The sequence below is a fragment of the Carassius gibelio genome, chromosome A4 (genome assembly GCF_023724105.1).
Source record: "Carassius gibelio isolate Cgi1373 ecotype wild population from Czech Republic chromosome A4, carGib1.2-hapl.c, whole genome shotgun sequence".
Classification (NCBI taxonomy): Eukaryota; Metazoa; Chordata; class Actinopteri; order Cypriniformes; family Cyprinidae; genus Carassius; species Carassius gibelio.
In genome coordinates this window covers 29,913,637-29,930,784 of record NC_068374.1, presented here as the reverse complement: position 1 = coordinate 29,930,784, position 17,148 = coordinate 29,913,637, and the positions used below count along the sequence as shown (strand labels likewise).

The following is a 17,148-nucleotide window of genomic DNA, read 5'->3' as shown; positions in this document are numbered from 1 at the left end:
GTCCCCCATGAGCCGTTGTGAAAAACCTCCAGCCTCCCTGCACAGTCTCCCCCAGAACCCACCAGCCTGATGGACCTGCGACCTGATATTCAGAGACAGAAAAACACTTTATTTATCACAAACAACTGAAGAATCTGTCCAGATGTTATTCTTCTCACCGATGCAAGTGATTGACAGCTGTTGTGTGGAGCTGCAGTTAAGAGTTTGTGGAGAGCTGCAGTTCCCCAGATGAGCTTCACTCCCAGAGCACTGGAAGCCCGTCACACACTCATGACTGTGTTCAGGACTGGATGAAGAGGAGCCGGAGAAGTTCAGCAAAGAGCCACAGCCCAGCTGTCTGCAGACCACAGAGGATTCAGAGAGACTCCAGGAGTCCAGCAGAACTCTCCTCCAGACCTGATGGATGAAAACTTCCACCTCCCCCTCACACTGTCTCTCTCCAGACAACCGCACCAGACCCTCATGAAGAGCCAGAGAGGAATCTGAGGGAAAAAAATGTGATTGGAATATATTTTTTTATAAACTTAGATTTGTGGTAGAACATACTGAAATAGACTTCAATATACATAATTTAGAGAGTTTATCGGTATCATACTCTCAGTGTCAAATAAGTTTACCAGAGCAGATGACTCCAACATCTCGTCTATGAGAACATTCAGCTCGACTCCATGAAGAGATCGAACATTCTGAGAGTTTTGTTTCATTCCCGTCACAATCAAACACATCAGCCCAGATTTCACTACTTCCCTCTCCAAACCAGTCTGATCCCACAACAGACACAGCAATCCCACAATTCAGCTGTCTACAGAGGACACTGGCAGCTCTCATATCCCAGCATGCATCACACACTGTGCCCCATTTGCTGAGAAACTGAAGCTCCACTCTTCCAGAACAAGAGTCTGAACCGTTTACCAGCCTGAGATCTGTGTATCCTGAATACAGAACAGAGAGGTTAGAAACAAAGTATAATGCAGCTGTCAGAGAATAAATTATATTTCCTCTAAAACAAATGAAGAAAAAGTGAATATTAATACTTAACCAGAACAGAACAGTCCCACAGTGTTGTCACTGGTGCAGTTGTGGTTGTGTGATGATGATATTGAACAAAATGAAATTTGAGATTCATTTCCTCTGCACTGAATTTCTTGTGTCCACATCTGAGTGTCTCCTTTGTCAAAAGCAGCTGCTCCCAGCACCTGTACAGGAGCCCCACAGTCCAGCTCTCTACACACAACCTCTGCATCCTGCTGGTCAAAGACAGCATCACACACTGACATCCACGTCTGATTATGAAGGATCTCTAACCTCCCAGAGCACAGGTTAGATCCATTAATGAGTCTGGAAGGTTTATGGCCTGTTTGGATAAAGTACATGAACTACAGTGCACAGTAGACAAAGATAATTGCTTGATAGCTATACAATATACACAACAATACACACACATACATACAACAACAAAAAAAGTTTTCCAAACAAAACAATAATTCACCATATATTCACAAACAATAAGTTAAATGATTTACCTGAACAGATTACTCCAGAATCAGATTTGTGAGTACAGTCGTGTTTGCTCCATCCTGTTGACCCACAGTTCTTCAGTGTAGGCTCTGATCCAGTACATAATACAAGAAACATCCAGATTGGTCCTGATCCTTGTCCAAAATGAGCAGCACCCAGAGCATCTACAGGTTCTCCACAGTCCAGCTCTCTACACACCACTGCAGCATCAGGCATATCCCAACCAAGATCACACACTGTTCCCCACTGACCTCTATGAAGAACCTCCACTCGACCAGCACAGCGACTGTGACCACCAACCAGCCTCACATTCTTTTTATCTAAGTCACAGGAGAATAGAGATAAAACTGTGGGTGTGTCTCTATAAACTCCCATATTGTGAATCGTTATATTGCGTACACAGATTCCCAGACAGCAAGCAGTTTCGGCCCGGATCCGGCCCACATCTGGCCCGCATGGATTTCACACAGGCCAGATCTGGGCCGGATCTGGGACGAAACTGCTTGCTGTCTGGGATTTGGGCACAGCACAGTGGTTCACTACAGACTGGAATACTGATTTTACAATTTCTAGTGACATCACTATGTGCTTTTGTTGGTTTATGTGATTTATGTTTCACAATTCAGAATTGTGAAAGGAAATATACTGAATATCTGGTTTTTGCAGTGCACTGTGTGATTTTTAGGGAGCAAATATTACAGTGCACTCAAAGGATTTTGTGATTGAGACAGCCCTTAAAAATGTCTGGCTCCCAGGTTAGTGATTGAGACGCACCCTATGAGAAAAAATATATGAGGTACTACTCTCATATTATTTGAACTCTCACCAGCACAGAAAAGCTTCTGATAATCATCACGTGAACAACTGTCTTTGTGTAAGGAAGTTGGACATAGGTGAATCTGAGACTCATTTCCTCTACACTGAATCTCTTGTGTCCACATCTGAGCGTCTCCTTTGTCAAAAGCAGCTGCTCCCAGCACCTGTACATGAGCCCCACAGTCCAGCTCTCTACACACAACCTCTGCATCCTGCTGGTCAAAGACAGTGTCACACACTGACATCCACGTCTGATCATGAAGTATCTCTAAGCTCCCAGAACAACTGGAGTTTCCAATAAGCCTGACACCTGAAGTAGCAAGAAATAAGAAACCAGAAAAGAAAAAAATGTGTTTGTTATGTAAACATGTAATTCTTGTCATTTGGCCTATCACAAAGCACTTATTACTGTTAAAAGGAGTTGAATAGGGAAATTAATGGGGAAAATAATTGGTTACCAAGTCTCAAGTCACTCCAAACTACTCCAACTATCTTTCTTTGATTGAAGAAAAAGGGGGATTTTAGAGAGTAAGTAAACAATGACTAACTTTACATTTTTGGATGAACTGTCCCTTTGAGTCAAGTGGAGTATCAGTGATGTAAAAAAGGGCTTATTTGAAACAGCTTACCTGAGCATATGACTCCAGCATCTTTAGTATGATCACATTGAAATAACCCCCATTCCACTGTTCCACAGTTCTTTAGCGTAGATTCTGATCCAGTACATAACTTCAGATTTGTCCAGATTGGTCCTGATCCTGGTCCAAAATGAGCATCACCCAGAGCATCTACAGGTTCTCCACAGTCCAGCTCTCTACACACCACTGCAGCATCAGCCATATCCCAACCAGCATCACACACTGTTCCCCACTGACCTCTGTGAAACACCTCCACTCTACCAGCACAGCGACTGTGACCACCAACCAACCTCACTCTCATGCTGCCTATAAAATGAACGGAGACAGAGAGAGCAAAATGTGTATGGACAAAAGAGAAAAAAACGGTTTCAAACAAAAAGAGAGAAAAAAATAAAAATAAAAACAAGGCTCAAACCTGCACACATCAGTCCAACATCATTTTCATGTGAACAGTTGTTTTGATCTGATGGTGATGTTGGACAGAGGTGAATCTGAGATTCATTTCCTCTGCACTGAATCTCTTGTGTCCACATCTGAGTGTCTCCTTTGTCAAAAGCAGCTGCTCCCAGCACCTGTACAGGAGCCCCACAGTCCAGCTCTCTACACACAACCTCTGCATCCTGCTGGTCAAAGACAGTGTCACACACTGACATCCACGTCTGATTATGAAGGATCTCTAACCTCCCAGAGCAGCGAGAACCTCCAACCAGCCGGACTTCTGAAGAGAAAAAAAAAATACAAAAATGAAAAGAAGAACTTTTAAGTTAGAGAATTTCAAAAATGAGTCCTACAGTATAAATCATATAATGAGAAATCATATTTTCCTTGATCTTCTGAAATAAAAGACATCATAAAAACATTACAAATTTCAGCAAAATATTTTCCACTGTCCAAAAACTTGTCTACAAGACAACTACATTGTCGTAAGCTACAAAAACATCCCTCACAGAAAACAGTGCATTGTTGCTTTAAAAAATTGAATACATGAGCCACATTCTCATCGTAAATGACATATCACATTAGAATGTACAGTAGAGTTTATTTTAACAGGGCCTATTTTAACAGTACTGATGGACAAAAATAAAGGTAGAAAAGGGTAAAAAAAGAAAAAAAGAAAATAAATTAGCTTATGTCTGCTTTTGGTGCAGTTGTTTTGTAATATGGGGTTTCTAGCTTAAGCTTACCTGAACAAATGACTTGAGCGTTTTTTTCACGACACTTGTCATGAAAATCTGAAAACATCGATCCACATTTCATGAGTGTTGACTCTGATCCAGTACATTTTGCATGTTTCATCCAGATTGGTCCTGATCCCAGTCCAAAATGAGCTGCACTCAGAGCGTCTACAGGTTCTCCACAGTCCAGCTCTCTACACACCACTGCAGCATCAGCCAAATCCCAACCATCACCACACACTGTTCCCCACTGACCTCTGTGAAGAACCTCCACTCGACCAGCACAGCGACTGTGACCACCAACCAACCTCACTTTTATGATCTCTGTGAATGTTAAAGAGTGCAATAGCAAATGCGAGAGTAAATTTTAATTGTTAAAATAAAATGAAATTAAATTTGTTGTTTTACTTAAAATGATTACCAGAACACAGCAAAGCAATGTTGTTTACATAAGAACAATTTTGTTTTTGTGATGGTGATGTTGGACAAAGGTGAATCTGAGACTCATTTCCTCTGCACTGAATTTCTTGTTTCCACATCTGAGCGTCTCCTTTGTCAAAAGCAGCTGCTCCCAGCACCTGTACAGGAGCCCCACAGTCCAGCTCTCTACACACAACCTCTGCATCCTGCTGGTCAAAGTCAGCATCACACACTGACATCCACGTCTGATTATGAAGTATCTCTAACCTCCCAGAGCAGCGAGAATCTCCAACCAGCCGGACATCTATAAAATAAAACAACAAATCAGCAAAATTATGGCTTAGAGAAAAAGAATATGGTACTGTACTTCAAGAAAATTATTTGTACATATAAGCCAGTAATGACATGACTAAGAATATGTAAAATGTCATACCTGAGCAGATGACTCCAGCATCTTTATTATGAGAACAGTAGTTTTTTCTCCAGCCTGATGATCCACAGTTCTTCAGTGAAGACTCTGATCCAGCACACACAACAAAATTCATCCAGATTGGTCCTGATCCTGGTCCAAAATGAGCATCACCCAGAGCATCTACAGGTTCTCCGCAGTCCAGCTCTCTACACACCACTGCAGCATCAGCCAAATCCCAGTAATTATCACACACTGTTCCCCACTGACCTCTGTGAAACACCTCCACTCGACCAGAACAGGAATGGTTGCCACCAACCAACCTCACATTCTTTTCATCTAAGTGACAGAAGTATACAGAGAGAGACTGTAGGTGCCTCTATTTAAAGGAATATTCAGAGCTAATTATAAGCAGAGCTCAGACAACAACAATTTTGTTATGTTGATTAATACAAAAAATCATGCTGATTCCCTCTTAAAGGTTATTATTTTAATGAAAAGCACTTAATATCTCTATCTAAAAATCTTGGTGTATTACTAAAAAAATGTATGCTCCATAAAAAGCTCTGGAAAAATAATAATTAAAAAAACACACACAAAAAAAAATTCTTAAATCAGCATCTGTACATGTATGGCAGGCTTTTCGTTTCAGTGTCTGTTGAATTCCAACACAGGCACACCTCATTCTGCTTAATGAAGTACTGATTAGGTGATCACCTCAACCATTTTTTTTTATGAGTAAAGGGAGGACTGGTGACGATCTGGGGGTGCTTTATGCAAGGATGGAATTGAGCACATTCATCTTTGTGAGGGGAAAAAGAATCAAGCCACGTACAAGGTTGTCCTGTAAGAAAACTTGCTTTCTTCTCGGGCAATGTTCCACAATTTTGAGGACTGATTTTTCCAGCAAGACAGTGCTCTATGCCACACAGCCTGGTCAGTTAAGATATGGATGGACCTTAACCCCACTGAAAACCTCTGGATTGTGAAGATGGATGATTACAAGCCAGTAAAGCCGAGCTGCTTGAATTTTCTTTAATTTTGCCAAGAGCGGCATTGAATCACCTAACAGCAATGTGAAACACTGGTGGAGAACATGGCAAGACGCATGAAAGCTGTGATTGAAAATCAGTGCTATTCCACCAAATATAGATTTCTAATCTCTTCCTAAGTTAAAACATTTGTGTTCTTTAAAAATGAATATGAACTTTCTTTGCATTATTTAAGATTTTGTTGTTGATAATTTGATCAGTTGTAATTTTCTTGAAATAGATGCTTTACAAATTTTATTTTACTCAAACACATATAAATAGTAAAACCAAAGAAACCTTTGCAGTGGTCTCTTAATTTTTTTCCAGAGCTGTAGTTTTTATTATTATTATTATTATTATTATTATTATTATTATTATTATTTTATCTTGTTTCTTGTGATCACACTTTCTTGTGAACATAATGAGGCATTTATGCTGCAGGATCATGTATAAGCAATTGATGTTTTCATTTTGTCAGTGATACTTCCAATTCTTTTATCAAATCAGAACTTTATCATCATAGATACTCTAATGTCCCCAAATGTGTGATCAGTTTTACTGCCACCCAGCTTGAATGACTGGGACATATGCATGGTTATACATTTACATTTAGTGATTTAACAGATGCATTTATCCATGCAACTTACAAACAAGAAAAATAGAAACAATTAAACCAACAAATGAGCAACAATATGAAGAGTTCAGAAGTGTCTTCTGAAATTTTCATCTAAAATTAGCATTTTTATCAGGCTCCGGTATTTTTTCTTCAGTTATTTCACTATAATGGCATAGAAAAGGACCTATACTTTGCCATTAAAGTAAAATTACTGAACCTAAACATAGGAACCTGATAAAAAATATAAATTTTACGAGATTTCAGATAGCACTTAGAGGCTTTTACATCTGAACACTTCTTATGAAAAAGGTAGGAGAAGTCTCAGTTAGTCTAATATGGTTAAAGAAAGATTTTTGACACAATGATTAAATTGTTTGTGACCAGAGAAGCAGGTGCAGGTGAGTAATGTATGCAAGGTTAAGACAACATTTTCTATTTTGATATCACATGAAAATTATATTTTGATCACAAGATTGGAAAACTATTATATTGTAATAAGGATTACACAGTCATCTAAAAAATCATTACCATATAATTACTTTTTTTTTTTTTTACATAACAGTGATCGAAGAAAATACTTTTTTTTTTTTTTTTTTTAACTGTATCTCTTTTTACTTCTGTACTTACCAGCTGTGATGAGCATTACAACTGAAGACAATAAAATGAGTGTCAGGCATCTTCCCATCATCCTCAGCATGATTAACTCAACACCCACAAGTTTCTCCGCGCTTATGATACAGAAGTACAAGTACTCTCTCCTTAATGAGAGAGAAAGAGGCCCAACACCCTCCAATCACACTCGCTATTACCTTATTAGACACAACAGAGGAAATCATCAAACAACTTCAGTGACAAATCAGAGGAGGCTTTTCAGATTTTCTCCATATACATCAAAATAGTCCGTGCTGATTGGACCCACCCATAAAGACAAAATCACAAAAATAAACTGTAAAGAAGTCTTACAGGAGACAGGAAGCTCACTGGTTTATTTACAGCATCAAAGTCAACACCTGCAGAGACAAGATCAAAAATCAGAATAACTAATAAAAAACTGTGTTACATACATTTACATACATACGTAACTGTTTATACACACATCTACTTTTTAGTTTATACATACATTTACTCTTTGTAAAATATGACTGTAAAATAGCATACTGTAAATCTTTTTTTAAGCATTATTGTCTTTATTAAGGGCACAGAATATAAGCAAGTTATTTCACAAGTGAAAGTCAGAATGTTCCTCCATAATATGTATTGTCTATATTGCAAAATAATTTCTCTGACTGATCTAAAATTTTCTTTAAATTCCACATTACTGGTTTCTTTCAGATGGCCCAGAAAGACCATCAATTTCTAATGCTGATGATACACCGAGAAACTTTTTGAACAATGTTGCCATCGACAGGCAACTAGGTGAGACACGGGGCACACGACCGATCTGAAGTATCCAGATGTTCCATTCTCAATGGGAAAGTGCCTATAAACAACATTGCTAAAAAAAAGTTGCCCGGAAAAAATTGCTTAAAAAGTTGCCCTGTGTTTTTATAAGCCTAACTCCGTCTCAGTGAAGATGAGCATGTTGTTCACCTTGTGACCAGCAGAGAGAGCCAGTGCACTGTATACTGTGCAAGAGAAGCATATGTTTAATAAAATCAATTAAAGGGTACATAACATACACAATGTCACCTAATCTCATGTTAATCTTGAGTACATATAGAGTAGTACTGCATCCTTCATATATCCAAAAAAGTCTTTCGTTTTATCATATTTGTACAAAATTCCCTGCTTTACGCATGCGCGAGTCCAGACTTGTCCAGACTTGTCTGGTGCATGCGCAAAAGTTTTCAGTTAGACGCTACTGTCCAGCATAATAGTTTGATACGGAGTTTCCCTGGCTTTATTCCTTTAAAGTCTGTTTTTCCTTTGTGTGGTATTGCTGTGCGTTTATAACTCCGTAAGTAATAATATTTATTATCATAGTAGATGTGTTTCAGAGTGTGTCATAGCGTAATTCAGTTTATTTTACCTCAGGAAAATAATTGCATCAATATAAGTACCATAGATGTAATCCTCACGTATATGACGAATTTATTTGTTTATTTGCAATCAAAGATGCTTATTTATTTGTTTAAGAGCATTGCTTGTCATATGTGTCAATGTAAATATTTATTTAGTCTCTGACCAGCATTTTAATAATTATTACAATGAGCACAGCGGAGCGCTAGAACAGCGCGCACACACAGTGTAATTTGACACCACTTGTAAGCAGCAGCAGTCCCGGTCTGCTAATAAAGCTGCATAAGTGTTCAAATGTGAAAATAAGCTCTTGTTTATTTTGTTTACTATTTCATCAGACAATTAGTTCTATGTAGAGTTCCTATATCATACAGTATATTGTTTTATCTTTGCATCTGTCATTTCTCATTTCATATTATAACATGTATATTTATCATCTTTATTTGTTTTCTGACAGAAACCACATTTTGTGCATATTCACACAAATAAACATTCAGACTTGACATGTTCACTCTGGAGTAGCTGCAGTTCTTTCTAACCGGAGAAATAGGCCAGCTGAGTTCCAACCACCCAACTGCGCACAGAATATCCCACAAATTGGTCCTTCGAGCCGGATCGGGACATCAGCTGCGCTATGGCTACATCCAGAGATTACTATGAGGGAGAACAAGTACCAGATCCTCGTCCAAGTCGTACCCGGCGGGTACCCACCTACTTGGAGGATTATGTGCTTGATTATCCACATCTGATGCATGCTCATCCATCACCAGCAGATGGCACTCAAGGAATACCTAATGTAAGCCAGGACCCATATAAGGGCTATATTACTCCTCCTCCCTTGGAGAGAGACTTTGAAGGTGGAAACCTGCACCACTTGGAGGCACGATGGAGAGATTTAAGCAGTGAGATGAGAGAGCTTCAGATCAGAATGGACAGTGCTAGACAAGCATCCTTCGCTTCTAGATCTCCTGTTTATGCACATTATAAGAGCATTTCTCAGGCTGAACTCAAGAACATGGGATTACAACCTTCTATGACTGTAGCATCATCTCCACACTATGAGGAAACACTCTATCATGAGCCCCCTATGCAGCAGCGCCCACAATCAAGCATGCAGCCAAGTAATATAGCTCGTGTAGCTTCTCTGCCAGGGCCGAAACCTCAAAGGCTGCTTTCTGAACTCCGACGGGCAGACTCATGGCCTCCTACAGCTGCCCAGCCTGCCCATCCTCAGATACAGCATCAGCCAAGCCTGATACAGCCTGCGCCTTCTCGTGTGCAGCCCCAACGTCAGCCAGTTGCTGCACAATCTGTTCCAGTCTCACTGCCGCCACAGTACCAGCAGACAGTGCCAGCTCCAGTTCAGCCTGTGCCAATTCAACCAACAATGCATCTGCATCACCCTTTTCAACCACCACCTCCTCCTCCTCGGCCTGGACCACAATCACAACATTATCATCCTACAAACAATGTGACGCCTGGACTGATGGAGATGGTCATTGCTTCTTCCTATGGCATACCAAAACCAAGGCTGGCAGTATTTTCATCAGGGAAGGAAAGTGATTTCCTGATGCTCAAGAAAGGGTTGGACAGCGTCCTTGGCCCACACAGACATTTAACAGAGGACTATAAGTATCGAGTGCTTTTGGATCACCTACATCTGCCTGCTGCTTACCAGGTAGCTAAGAGGTATGTCAACAGCCCATATCCTTACACCAGTGCCATGCAGGCTCTTGAACAGAGATACGGTCAACCAAGACAATTAATTCAGAGCGAGCTTAGAGCAATCCTTAATGCTCCAGCTATTCGACCAGGTGATGCACAGGGATTTGAAGACTTTGCAGCAGCTGTTAACACACTTGTGGGCATGTTGAACACAATGGAAGGGCCATCTAGATATGAGCTGCAGTGTGGTTCCCACGTTGACACTTTACTGACCAAACTTCCTGTCAGTTACAGAGACTCATTCATAGAATACTGTCTCAACCAGCACATCATCATGAGTGGCAGTTCTAGAACTTATACATTGTCAGAATTTTCGGAGTGGCTGGAAAGGAAGTCCCAGGCCATTCAGATATCTCGACGGGTAACAGGGCCAGTGCAACCAGAAGCCTTTCGGCGAGAACAGAAATTCCTTCCTCACTCTAAAGCCAAGTCAGCCACAATTCTCACAGGCAGTGAACAACCTCAAGCCATCAATTTGCCCTCTAGCTCATCCACAGGATCTAAAATGGCAGCTACAGCTAAAAAGCAGGATCGCTTTAAGCCCTTTTGTCCCTTCTGCAACAACCATGAACATTACCTCAATGCTTGTCCAGCTTTTTGCAGGTTGAACCACACTCAAAGGGGAAGCTGGGTGAAGGACCACAATAAATGCTGGAGGTGTGGACGAGGTCACAAACCAGACAGCTGTACTCTTAAGAGAGCGTGTTCTACATGTGGGGGACTCCACTTGCCCGTTCTACATGAAGTTGCAGTTGCTGTGGAGAATCAGAGCATACTAACAGTGAGCACAACCAATTCTCAAGTTTACTTGGATCAAACCAGTCACTCAGGCAGAGTCATGCTGAAAGTAGTTCCAGTAAGACTTCGCAGCGGCAAAAGGTTTCTGGACACTCATGCAGTGCTGGACGACGGGTCTGAAAAAACAATCATACTACCTGCAGCAGCCAAACATCTGCATTTAGAAGGACCTGAGGAAGTGCTGGCTCTTAGAACAATAAGACACGACCTTGTTCACCTGAGAGGTACCACCGTCTCCTTTGAGGTATCAGCTCTGTCACACCTGAATGTAAAACACCAGATTCATAAAGCTTTCACAGCTGCAGATCTTAATCTTGCTGAGCAGTCTTGTCCAGTAGACACGCTGAAGAGAAGATATGGACACCTCAGGGACATTCCTTTACAAAGCTTCACCAAAGTACAGCCTCTGCTGCTCATAGGATCAGATTATCCGCAGCTGATTACACCAAACTGCCCAATTCGTATGGGTCCGCTTGGTAGCCCTATAGCAGTACACACACAGCTTGGCTGGACAGTGCAAGGACCAACAACCTTTTTCCAGCAACCCTCAAACATAAGCTCATGCCTTCACACCACATTCCTTTCACCTACACAAGAGTTACGTCAACATGTGGAGCGACTGTGGCAGCTTGACATACTGCCATCAAGGAACGAAAAAGAAGTAGTCCGTTCTAAACAAGATAAAGCTGCACTTGCCATGTTGGAACAGAAAACGGTACAAGTAACAGTTGATGGTGTGAATCGCTACGCTACTCCACTGCTGCGAAAAGTGGATGCACCCAAATTTCAGGCTTCACCAAATGCTGTCATGGCTCTTTTAAGAGCCACAGAACGCCGCTTGATTAAGGACACTAACCTGGCAAATGTGTATAACAAGGAGATTCACAAACTTGAAGAGGCATGTCAGAGACAACACTGAGGGCAATGAAGAGGTAGTTGAGTCTATCCAGCAGTCTTTCTATGTGGACAACTGCTTACAGTCACTTCAGTGTCAGCATCAGGCTAAGAAACTCATTGACAAAATGAGAACATTGTTGAATACTGGTGGGTTTGACATAAGGCAGTGGGCTAGCAATGTTCCTGATGTGATTGCTCACCTACCCTTCGAAGCAAAATCAGAGGGCTGTGAACTGTGGTTGTCAGCTAATAAAACTGATCCACAAGAGTCAGCACTTGGATTGATGTGGCACTGTTCACAAGACACTTTCAGTTACAAACACAGACCTGTCTCTACAAATGGTGAAACCTCAATGAGAACTGTTTATCGCATCCTGGCAAGCCAGTATGATCCACTCGGATACATCATACCCTTTACTACAAGGGCCAAAATTCTGGTTCAAACATTATGGAAGAGGGTTGAAAGCTGGGATGAACCTCTACCAGCTGATCTCCTTTCAGAATGGCATGCATGGGAAGAAGAGCTTCCAAACCTACAAAAAATAACAATACCTAGGTGTTACACACCAGCATGCAACAACACATCCTCTACTCTCGATATACATGTCTTCTGTGATGCTTCAGAGAAAGCATATGGCTCTGTGGCATATTTACGGGCAGAAACGGATGACTCTATCCAAGTTGTGTTTATCATGGCGAGGTCACGCGTGGCACCTAAGAAGCAACTCTCTGTGCCACGCCTTGAACTCTGTGCAGCATTGTCTGGGGCTCAGCTTGCCAAAACACTGAACTCCGAACTTACTCTTAACATCAGACAGACAGTCATGTGGTCAGACTCAACCACCGTGTTACACTGGATAAACTCTGAGTCATGCACCTACAAAGTTTTCGTAGGCACACGAATTGCAGAGATTCAAGACCTTGTTGGATGTGAAAACTGGAACTATGTAGATTCAGACAACAACCCTGCTGACGATATAACCCGGGGTAAGACCCTCACAGATCTGTCCCACACCTGCCGATGGAACCAAGGTCCAGAATTTTTGCAACAGTCTCCAGACCACTGGCCTATCCACCCCTCAGTGCCAGTGGAAGACTCAGATGAACTCCGCAAATCCAAATTCTGCGGTAATGTCTCAATCAATCATACCTCTTTACCTAATGTAGATAACTGCAAATCATGGGACAACCTTATCATGACCACATATGAGTTTCTGCATGGTGCTGCAGCACCCCCTATGTCTGCCACAGACCGCATAGAGACTGAAATGGCTGTACTCAAACGTGCACAGACTGAAAGCTTTCCTGATGAAGTACATGCCCTTCAAGCCAACAAACCTGTGCATTCAAACAGTCGATTAAGTTCCCTTGCTCCAGCATTAGACCCTGATCTAGGCCTGATTAGAGTTGGTGGTAGATTACGGAAAGCTGCAACACTACCAGAGGATGCACTTCACCCTATTGTGCTGGCACCAGAACACCCCATAACCAAACTGTTAATCCAAGATTTTGATAACCGCCTGATGCATGCAGGTCCTGAAAGAGTCTTCGCTGAGTTAAGACGAACCTATTGGGTTCTCAGAGGCCGTCAGATGGTCAAAAAGCACCAGAGACAATGTGCTGAATGTAGGAAATGGCGTGGCAAGCCTGTTATACCTAAAATGGCAGACATACCAGTTTCTCGTCTGAGGATTAATCAGCCTCCATTCTGGTCGACAGGGATGGACTGTTTTGGTCCCTACGTGATCAAAATTGGCAGACGGCAGGAAAAGAGATGGGGCATAATATTTAAATGTCTCACTACAAGGTGTGTACATCTCGACTTGTTATGCAACATGGATGCAGATTCCTTTTTATTAGCCCTCAGACGCTTCATAGCAAGAAGAGGAAAGCCCTTTGAACTTATCTGCGACAGAGGGACCAACTTCAGAGGGGGAGAGCGTGAGCTCTCTGAAGCTTTCGCAGAAATGGAACCATCCCTCCGAGAGCAGCTAGCCAACCAAAAAATTTCCTTCATATTCAACCCACCGCACGCGCCTCACTTTGGAGGAGTATGGGAGAGGGAAATTAAATCTGTCAAGGCTTCCCTCCAAGTTGTTCTGAAAGATCATACCTTCTCAGAGGAAGTCCTGAGTACAGTGTTGATCGAGGTGGAGGGTATCTTGAATTCAAAGCCCCTGGGGTATGTATCGTCTGATATAGCGGATCCAGACCCGATTACCCCCAATTTGCTGCTTATGGGGCGGCGAGATGCTTCCCTACCTCAGGCTGTCTATGGACCCAGTAATCTGCTTGGACGGCGTCGCTATAGACACAGCCAAGTGATCGCCGATCACTTCTGGACCCAGTTCCTCAGAAACTACCTACCAAGTCTTCAACTTCGACAGAAGTGGCAGAACATCACACCAAACCTAGCAGTCGATCAGGTTGTATTGATTGCAGATTCCCAACTTCCCAGAGCCCAATGGCCTGTCGGAAAGATAACCAGAGTCCTACCAAGTGATGATGGTGCAATCAGAGCTGCTGAAGTGGACATTAAAGGCAACACATACATCCGCCCTATGGCCAAACTGATTGTGCTACCAGAAATGCCTGAAGATTAGCTTGTAGCACCAGTCGCTAAGCTGGACATTTTGTGGAGTTACAAATTTCCTGTGTAAATTTGTGGGGCGGCTGTACAAAATTCCCTGCTTTACGCATGCGCGAGTCCAGACTTGTCCAGACTTGTCTGGTGCATGCGCAAAAGTTTTCAGTTAGACGCTACTGTCCAGCATAATAGTTTGATACGGAGTTTCCCTGGCTTTATTCCTTTAAAGTCTGTTTTTCCTTTGTGTGGTATTGCTGTGCGTTTATAACTCCGTAAGTAATAATATTTATTATCATAGTAGATGTGTTTCAGAGTGTGTCATAGCGTAATTCAGTTTATTTTACCTCAGGAAAATAATTGCATCAATATAAGTACCATAGATGTAATCCTCACGTATATGACGAATTTATTTGTTTATTTGCAATCAAAGATGCTTATTTATTTGTTTAAGAGCATTGCTTGTCATATGTGTCAATGTAAATATTTATTTAGTCTCTGACCAGCATTTTAATAATTATTACAATGAGCACAGCGGAGCGCTAGAACAGCGCGCACACACAGTGTAATTTGACACCACTTGTAAGCAGCAGCAGTCCCGGTCTGCTAATAAAGCTGCATAAGTGTTCAAATGTGAAAATAAGCTCTTGTTTATTTTGTTTACTATTTCATCAGACAATTAGTTCTATGTAGAGTTCCTATATCATACAGTATATTGTTTTATCTTTGCATCTGTCATTTCTCATTTCATATTATAACATGTATATTTATCATCTTTATTTGTTTTCTGACAGAAACCACATTTTGTGCATATTCACACAAATAAACATTCAGACTTGACATGTTCACTCTGGAGTAGCTGCAGTTCTTTCTAACCGGAGAAATAGGCCAGCTGAGTTCCAACCACCCAACTGCGCACAGAATATCCCACAATATTTATAAAAGAAAAATACAGCTTCCCGATTCTTTCTGGAAAAGACGAGCTCCTGGAGGCGTGCCGTGAGCGGAGCTATAATTCAGATGTTTTGTGTTGTTTCCAAGAACATATATTCACTTATGTGCTGATTTCCAACAAAATACAGAAATCTGATGCAGTTGTACTTACATGAATGGGGTCTTTTATCACAATGGACGGCTCCATGTTTTAATAGCAAACGATGTGCAAATCCAGCGTCGACTTGGGCCTTGTTTATAAAACATTTGTCACTAAAATGACCAGAACACACAAACGCACTTGATACACTACGTTGCTGCCCCGGAAAAACAAACTGCATCCACTGTTCATGTAACGCTGGGTTCTTTGGGAAGCTGAACACGGTAAACTTTCCCTCACATCCAAAAATGCACTTATTTGGAGGCATTCTCAAACAAATCCTATGCAACGCTGGCAACGATTTTGAAACACATTGACGTGCGCTGTCTCGCTCTCCTAGGGTCAAATGTGTGTGCGCGGGCGCGCTTTTCCGGGACAAATGCTCATATAAGGACTTCCGTTCTCATCTACTTCATTAGATCCACGATCGGGGAAAACCACCCGAGTCTTGTACCAACCCCGGAAGTAAGATTTTCGACACAGAAACTCTCAGTCAATTTTTAAAACTTTGGCCATTTTTAGCATGAGAATCCATCTCTTTAACACTGTGAACAACTCTGAATACACAAAACACCATTGTACCCCCCCCCCCTTTAATTTGAAGATAAACTAGCCTTTAAAATGCATCTTAATCCCAGAACATGGAAACAGCTTCAGCTTCAACTGAATAAGGCATAGAATCAGCTAAATTTACTATAAATTAAGGAGATAGCATGAATTACTGCATGAATTTCCTTCAAACTAGCTATAATATGTTTTATGTTTAAGCCATGATTTTGCCAAGTAAGACATGTTTCTGGATCAAAATTTTTTGATGGTCCTGGATCAACATTATTTTCTAAAATATAGATTTAACCCAATCCTTACCCGTAAACCTAACCTTACCCATAATTTATTCCTAAAATCAGTGTGAAATGATTGACTGACTGTCTACCCGCTGCCGAGCTCTGCCTGGGTCTGGTTTTCCCATCTCCCATTCTAGGGGTGTGTGATTGTCATATTGTCATATTGTTAAATTGTCATAAAATCGCTTTTGTCTCGGTTCATGTCAAATTAATTTGGATAAATAAGTCGCACCTGACTATAAGTCGCAGGACCAGCCTGTTCTAGAGATGTTACAACTTTTTGATAAAGCTCTAATTGGTTTTATTTTGGAAATATGTTTCAAAATCATCCTGAATGCATTTAGCATATACGTGTGTGCCAAAACAGTTAACAATCTAGCTTCTGAGTACAAAATTATTAACTTAATAATAGTGGCGTCAGTTAATTTTTTTGCAATTTCATAAAATTCTGAAATGATTGTACATTACGGGATTTTTTTAACTTATTGATTGTACATTGTACAGAGGTAAAAATGATCGTACAAATACGATAATTATCGAGACAACAGAAGCACTGATGACGAC

The 17,148-nt window shown here is 41.2% G+C and overlaps 2 protein-coding genes across 3 annotated transcripts in view; one reads left to right on the top strand and one right to left on the bottom strand.

Annotated features, from left to right (window-relative positions):
• Positions 1 to 17,148, bottom strand: part of LOC127976399 (scavenger receptor cysteine-rich type 1 protein M130-like) — a 226,170-nt gene that overhangs the window by 114,737 nt on the left and 94,285 nt on the right. The window contains exon 12 of the mRNA XM_052580796.1: positions 397 to 482. Coding sequence (XP_052436756.1) covers positions 397 to 482 — 86 coding nt within the window. The remainder of the gene's footprint in view (positions 1 to 396; positions 483 to 17,148) is intronic.
• On the top strand, positions 8,402 to 15,580 carry LOC127976288 (uncharacterized). Of its 2 annotated transcripts, none has more exons than XR_008157766.1 (2): positions 8,402 to 8,580; positions 15,441 to 15,580. XR_008157766.1 is itself a non-coding variant. In XM_052580614.1 (2 exons), the coding sequence occupies exon 1, from the start codon at positions 12,029 to 12,031 to the stop codon at positions 14,663 to 14,665; it is 2,637 nt and encodes an 878-aa protein (XP_052436574.1). In that variant the 5' UTR covers positions 10,288 to 12,028; the 3' UTR covers positions 14,666 to 14,921; positions 15,441 to 15,580. The 2 variants fall into 2 exon arrangements, 1 of the variants encoding a protein (XP_052436574.1); XM_052580614.1 differs by lacking the exon at positions 8,402 to 8,580 and adding an exon at positions 10,288 to 14,921.

Excerpts from the sequence above, each read along its gene's own strand:
- LOC127976288 (XM_052580614.1), top strand. The coding sequence starts at position 12,029 with ATGTGTATAACAAGGAGATTCACAAACTTGAAGAGGCATGTCAGAGAC.